At 42.5% G+C, this 6,751-nt stretch overlaps 2 protein-coding genes across 4 annotated transcripts; one reads left to right on the forward strand and one right to left on the reverse strand.

Moving 5' to 3' along the window:
- The first annotated feature begins 175 nt into the window (after window positions 1-175).
- On the forward strand, window positions 176-2,003 carry LOC115529575 (uncharacterized). Of its 3 annotated transcripts, none has more exons than XM_030338374.1 (3): window positions 176-264; window positions 447-549; window positions 683-2,003. In XM_030338374.1, the coding sequence occupies exons 1-3, from the start codon at window positions 244-246 to the stop codon at window positions 1,948-1,950; spliced, it is 1,392 nt and encodes a 463-aa protein (XP_030194234.1). In that variant the 5' UTR covers window positions 176-243; the 3' UTR covers window positions 1,951-2,003. The 3 variants fall into 3 exon arrangements, with proteins under 3 accessions (XP_030194234.1, XP_030194233.1, XP_030194232.1); XM_030338373.1 differs by having other exon boundaries at window positions 177-285; XM_030338372.1 differs by lacking the exon at window positions 176-264 and having other exon boundaries at window positions 286-549.
- A 69-nt stretch (window positions 2,004-2,072) lies between these two features.
- On the reverse strand, window positions 2,073-5,046 carry LOC115529576 (uncharacterized). Its single transcript, XM_030338375.1, has 2 exons — window positions 4,767-5,046; window positions 2,073-3,976 (listed from the first exon to the last, which is right to left on the reverse strand). The coding sequence occupies exon 2, from the start codon at window positions 3,675-3,677 to the stop codon at window positions 2,409-2,411; it is 1,269 nt and encodes a 422-aa protein (XP_030194235.1). The 5' UTR covers window positions 3,678-3,976; window positions 4,767-5,046; the 3' UTR covers window positions 2,073-2,408.
- Between the last annotated feature and the right edge of the window lie 1,705 nt (window positions 5,047-6,751).

Here is a 6,751-nt window from a genome sequence, read left to right on the forward strand (position 1 = left end):
TGATTTATGTTTAAAATAAAAACAATTTTAAGAAACGGTTAATTTAAATAATAAATAATGCGATGGGTAATTTTTGGATTACATCGGAGACTTCACGTTAAAGATAATAACCTTATTAATCACAAGGCAAATAAGGGGATCCACTGCTTTTAATTTTCCGTCAATTTCATCCGATAAACGCCAATCTCAGGCTAGAGGGTTTTCACGGCGCGTCATCAGCGCGTCATCAATCCGGCAGTCGCCATGTTGGAGGTACTCGGCAAGGTAAATAAACCGCACGCCAAGGTAAATAAAGCGCACGCCGCAGTAGATCCCGAACATCTTCGTGGAAAATGGTAAATTATTGCCGTGTTTTTGGCTGTACCAATCGGTCAGACCGCGAAAAACATTTGGAGTATTACAGACTGCCAAAAGTTATAACTAATCAAGGAGAACAATGCCAAAAGTTGTCAGAGGAAAGGAGGCGCTTGTGGTTAGCGAAGCTGAACCAGGATCTACGTGGCAAAAATCTGGACAACGTCCGAATTTGTTCGGCCCATTTCTTGTCAGGTAAGTGACATGTTTTTATGTTGCATTATTGACTTAATATCTGATTAGGATCATATTTAATAGCCTGCTACAGTAGCAACACAGTTCTTAAAATGTAGAGCTACAATGTGCTGTATTTCTCATTGTATTCCAGGTAAAAGGTCTGACCTTTATCAAAAGGATGACCCAGATTGGGTGCCATCTGTCGGAATGACAGGTCAGCAAAGGTCTCCTGAAAAAGCTGGGACATCATCACGCTACAGCCGTCGTGGGAATAGAACCCAGCAGAGACTGAGAGAAGCTGCTGCTGATGCTGCTGCTGGTGCTGGAGTTGCTGCAGAGACTGATGATTCTGAGACTGATAACCCTACTACAAGTGGTTATATCAGCAGCAATTTGTGCAGCACAGAGACTCAAAGTGAATTGACTGGTGATTTAATTGAGGCTATGACCAGCGAACTTCAAAATCTTAGAACTGAAAACATCCAGTTGTGCTCTGATGTTGCACATTTGTCCACTACCTATGACCAAAGTGCATTTGTTGATAATGATGAAAAGGTTTTATTTTTCACTGGCCTACCTACATACCAGATACTGTTGGTACTCTTCACATTCCTTAGTCCCCACCTCCCTGTGAAGAAGTCACTTGATAAGTTTAAGCAGTTGATGCTGACACTGATGCGCCTTAGGCTTAATGTTTCCACGACCTTCCTGTCATATGCATTTAACATATCAATAGCCACTGCTTCTAGGATAGTCACTGATGTCATTGATGTCATGTTTATTCGTATGAAACCACTTATCATATGGCCAGAAAGAGAGCATTTACAAAAAACTATGCCAATGCAATTCAGGAAACATTTTGGGAAAAAATGTGCTGTTATTATTGACTGTTTTGAGGTTTTTATAGAACGTCCGTCTAACCTTATAGCCAGAGCAGAAACATGGTCTTCCTACAAGCACCATAACACAGTTAAATTCTTGATTGGTATTACACCACAGGGCACAGTGTCTTACATTTCAAATGCATGGGGAGGAAGAGTCAGTGACAAATACCTAACTGAAAACTGTGGCTTTTTGGACAACATAGTTCCTGGTGATCTTGTCCTTGCTGACCGTGGCTTTAATATTCAAGCCACTTTGGGTTGTATAATGGCTCATGTAAAAATTCCAGCCTTCACTCGTGGAAAGTCACAGTTGGCTCCTGTTGACTTAGAAACCACAAGAAAAATTGCCCATGTCAGGATTCATGTTGAGCGTGTAATTGGTAGCGTGCGCCAGAAATATACCATCTTGGGGGGGATATTACCAATTGATTTCTTGATGTGCAAAGATAGTGATGGTTATTGTACCATTGATAAGATTGGACTTGTCTGTTGTGCTCTGGTGAACCTTTGCCCATCCATTGTTGATTTTGACTGAAGAATATTTTTATATGCACTTTGTCAATAAAAAGACTATATAGCCTAAAATTATTTATAAATGGTTGTTAATTTACAGTTTTTGTTAATGTATTGTTGTGGAAGAGAACACATAACACTATCATCAGAACACAGATTTATTAAAGGAAAACCACACAGTTATCAGAACAGATAGCTTATAAACTATACAGTACTATAAATTATAGTATATACAGTATACTATAGTGCAAACATAATTTTGTATGTAATTTGAGTTTTACAACTTTTTTTGTCAGTATAGCATTGCAAAATCTCACCAACTTGAAATCAAATGCTAAAAATATTTAAAGAACAGTTTCAAAAAAGGTACACGTTTCTAAATAAATTAAATATTGTTTTAACCAACATTAAAACAAAGAAACAAAGTGCCTGAAGTGCGTAACTTCACAACAGTCCACTGAAAAATACAGTTTTGTTTTTTTACTTCAAAGGTTTCTTTCCCTTTTTTGGCTCAAACTTAGGTAGCTTTTGGCACTTTGGGCAATACCATTTTCCCTTTGGTGCAACCTTGACATTAATGCACGAGTAGTGAAACCACTTAATATGACATTTTGCATTGTCACACAAAATCATCTTTCCAAACTCAACCTGGCCACAGAAACACCAGGTTTCTTCTTGGCCACTGGCACTTGCAGCACAATCAGAGCCATGTGATTCAGCCGAGGTAGATACTCCAGGTTGCGAGGACACATTGGCCATGGTAGATGAAAGCCTTGTGTAAAACTTGCCAACTAACTCTGGCATAATGGCTGTGTCAAAAATATTCTTGCTTTTCTGGCATATTGTGTCCCAAAACTCTTCATCAAATAAAATGCACTCAACATGCAAATCCTTTTCTGTCCAAACAACTAAATAGGCAGATTCCAGTTTGCACACCCCAAGTTGAGTTTGCACCTGGTAGAAACACTGGTGGTTTCGGTTAAGTGTCAGTTTCCCTTCACTGTCCTTCTCCAAATAGGATACACTGTCCAACATGTCACTTTTCACACAGAATGGACATTTCACTTCAATTACACTGACACCACAACAATCACAAGAAACAAGGCCATCGGGAGAAGCACCCAAGAATGGCACACTTGGATTTATGAAAAAACCTGTGTCGTGTACTTTAACATTTTCATGAGATTCCTTATGTACATCTATAAACATATCACGTGCAAATTTCTCATGATTACATCCCCAGGTAGTGGCTTTTGATGTGAATCTGTATGACTCAGTATAGCATACACTTTTGATTAAGCTCTGAGCTGGCTGTTTTGGATCAGTGCAACATGCAGTTTTCATTTTAGATGCTGTGATTCGACCAGCGCGAAATCTAAACCACAGTTTAGAGGAAGCTTGATCCCTTGTAGCGGCCTCAACTGCCTTTGCTTGCTCCTCTGAAACAGAAATTTCAACATCTTTGCATGTGGACAATAGCTCACTATAGTCCATGTGAACTGCTTCGTCTTTTCGCAATTCCGTCAACACAAGAGGTAAATTTTCTCCAATTGATTTTGGAACAAAACTGTCAGAGTAAGGCTCAATCAGGGACAAAATAGCAGACTTTGATCCAGTCGCGCTAAGAGCACTGAATAATGATGACAGTTCATCACTGGTTGGCTGTTGCGGTTTCCCAACTGTAACAGTAGAAGAAGTGGAAGTATCACTTGGGTCCTCAAGTGGCTGTCCAAGAGCAGCACATTTCATCCTGCCAGCTCTTTTACTTGAGACCTCTTGGTTACAGTGAAGTCAATCTTCCGGCATTCCCTGTATTCCACCTTAGACAGTGCAGTAGGTAACAGCCAATACGCCTTCTCTTGCGTCACTTTCTTTGAGTCCCTCAACTTCACTGTTTCTTCTATGAGAAACAATAATGCAGCAACATGTGTGCACGTCTCTCCGAGGCCAGCCATACACGTGCAGTGGGCTCCAAGTATCCGACCAGACTTCTCAGCGATTATCCAGGGTTCCAGGGGTGTTTCTCGGATTGATTGAGAATGGAGAACCTGAATAAAAGACATGACAACCAAATAAGTAAGAATAACAAAATAGTTTCTCACCGTTTCACTTTAAAAAAATGAATAACAGTTAGGCTTATCTGCATCACTTGTTCACAATGTGGCCACACAGGCCCCCGGAGGTTATAAACTCTGATAGTGATAAATGCACTATAAATAAAGTTGATAGTGTTACGGTTGGCGAAAGGTTGGCTAGGACCCAGGATGCAGAGACAGAGTCAGTGCGGACAATCCACGGTTTATTGTCAGTAAAGAATAACTCAAGAGATAACCAGCGTGCAAGGCGAAGACAGGAGCGGGTGGGCGTAGCTGGCGGAGGCACCGGAGAGTGTTGCAGTCCGGGGATCATCCACTGGCGAGGAACGAATGAAAGGATAACACGACGTTAGGAATCAAAGGATTAGGTTAGGGAATCAATGTATACACGTCAGCCAAAATACCGAATGAGACGGAATAATCTGGCGCCGACGAGAAGTCCCCGCCAGGCTTAAGAAGGCGTGTGATTAGTTGATGAAGTCCAGGTGTCCCACGTTGCGGTGCCCCGCTCAGCTCGCCACGCCCCTCACCTGTCTAAGAACCAATGTCTGGGGAGCAAATCATAGAGCAATCGCGACAGATAGTGTACTGTGTACATAGCAATCTAGACTGTGGTCTGCATATCAAACTGGGGGTCCTTGAAATGAAAAACGGTTGAGAATCACCTGGCTACACCTTGGGTATTGCAATGATATCATACAGTTATGGTTAGGTTGATTAAAGACATTATTGCATTACTTACTTTGGCCTTCGCAACACATCTGTCGTCGATGACTTGGTATTGAATCTCCCTCACCCATCCACACACCATCTGGTTATAGGCCTCCAAACTTTTGTACGCTTTAAGGTCTTCCGCTGTGTATGGGCTTGGCGAGAAAACCAGGTAGTTGACGATGTCAGGATAACAAACAGACGGAAGACTCTCCGGGTCGTCATTGATCCAAGACGAGGGAGCCAACTCGTAGGGATCTGTGGGGTGTTCCACAAAGCCGGTTTTATCACATAACCGGGTAAGTTAACCCAGGGTTTTCGGTAACCCTAGGTTTTCCGTTCCAAAAGGATCACGGTATGTTAGTTGCTATAGCAACATATGCTCTGAATCAAACCTGGTCGGACCAGAGGCCTGTTTCAGGTAGCTGGTTTTGAGGCAACCCCGAGTTTGTTCGCTCTGAGTTAGTGCAAACTCTGGATTTTCCGTTTCAGGTAGCAGGTTCAGCGCAACCGAGAGTTAGTTGCTGCGGCAACATACGCCGTGGGTCTAACCTGCTCGGGAGGTGGTTAGACCTACTCTGAGTTTGTTGTCTATAAGGCTGAAGGAAGCTCTCCGACAGAAGGACGTGTTAGAAATGGCATGTTCTTTTCTACGAGAGCCTGTGGACGTAGAGGCTGCGATCCTCAGAAGGAATCTCCGTGAGGAACGATTATTAAGACCCCGGTTATGGAAAGCCAAGAAGGCCACAATCCGGACCTAGATTGGCGCGGTAAAAGTGCAAAACCGTACGGAATCCGTACGGAATCCATTCCGTACGGTTTCCGTACGGTTTGGCAAGAATTCCGTACGGATTCCGTACGGTTTTGAATGACTAATAGCCGCGGCTATTACTGTCCGTCCACACCAGAAGCGAATTGAGCGACCAAATCGCCGGAAGTCATTCACTTTCTATGGGCAAGAGCGACCAAAGCGACCAACGCTACCAGCGGCCAAAGTTGAGCGACCAGAGCGTCAAAAAGAAGTTGAAAACTTTTTAACTTTATGCAAATGACTATTATTCGCTTCAGCGGCCAAACACTGACAGCCAATCGGAATGTAGACGCTCTTCGCTTGCGTGGATCCCAGGGAACATCGGCAGACACTTTGGTTCCTACCTACCTTTATTCACTCACTGAAAAAAATGTCGGCTGAAGTATTAATCGCGGCTGTAACTGGGCACCCGGTGTTGTACGAACCCACCCCTTTTCAGTTCAGAGATCGAAACGCCGTAGTGGTTTGGATATCAAGTGATGATAAGCGGGAGTATTTATAGGCTACATCTAGAACGTTCGTATTTAAGCGGGAATCATTTTAATTTGCTCTCCATGCCACCAATCTAACCAACCAATCGCGTGTAGCATGCTTTAAACAAAACCAAAAAAGTTTTTGAAATCGTCACATAAACAAACTAATCGACAAGACGAGGGATAAATGACAAGGGATATATCTAGTCTAGATAGATAGAAAGCCTAGTCAAGTCTTTATTAATACCAAACGACACAAATCGTCGGGAATCCATTTAGGTGGTTCGGCCCACACAGGACAGTAGCCTACAAGACCACACAGAACAAGTCTGACTGGACATACACACAATACATCACATTAAAACTAGACACGCGTTGATAGATAGATAGACAGAAAAGCCTAGATAGATCGATATGTTCCATTATTTGCCTTGCGGAGCCAACCAGTCCTGTGCGCGTATGCAAATTAGCCATGTGCGCGAATGTCTATTTGTTTTGAATGCGACGAATGAGTGCAGATCATGATTTGCAGATCCAGATCAGTGAAACATATTTTAACTACTACAGCACGCAGGGTTTTTTGTTCTCGGTTGTAATTAGCCTACATTTTAGGATTTTTTTTGTATTGGGGGGAATCACTGTCCTACTTGTTGTCGAAGCACTTTATCGAACAAGCAAAACCGTCTCGGCAATATGGCCAAGGTGTATGGGAGAGTTCACTATTTGATATGG

The sequence above is a fragment of the Gadus morhua genome, chromosome 17 (genome assembly GCF_902167405.1).
Source record: "Gadus morhua chromosome 17, gadMor3.0, whole genome shotgun sequence".
NCBI lineage: Eukaryota > Metazoa > Chordata > Actinopteri > Gadiformes > Gadidae > Gadus > Gadus morhua.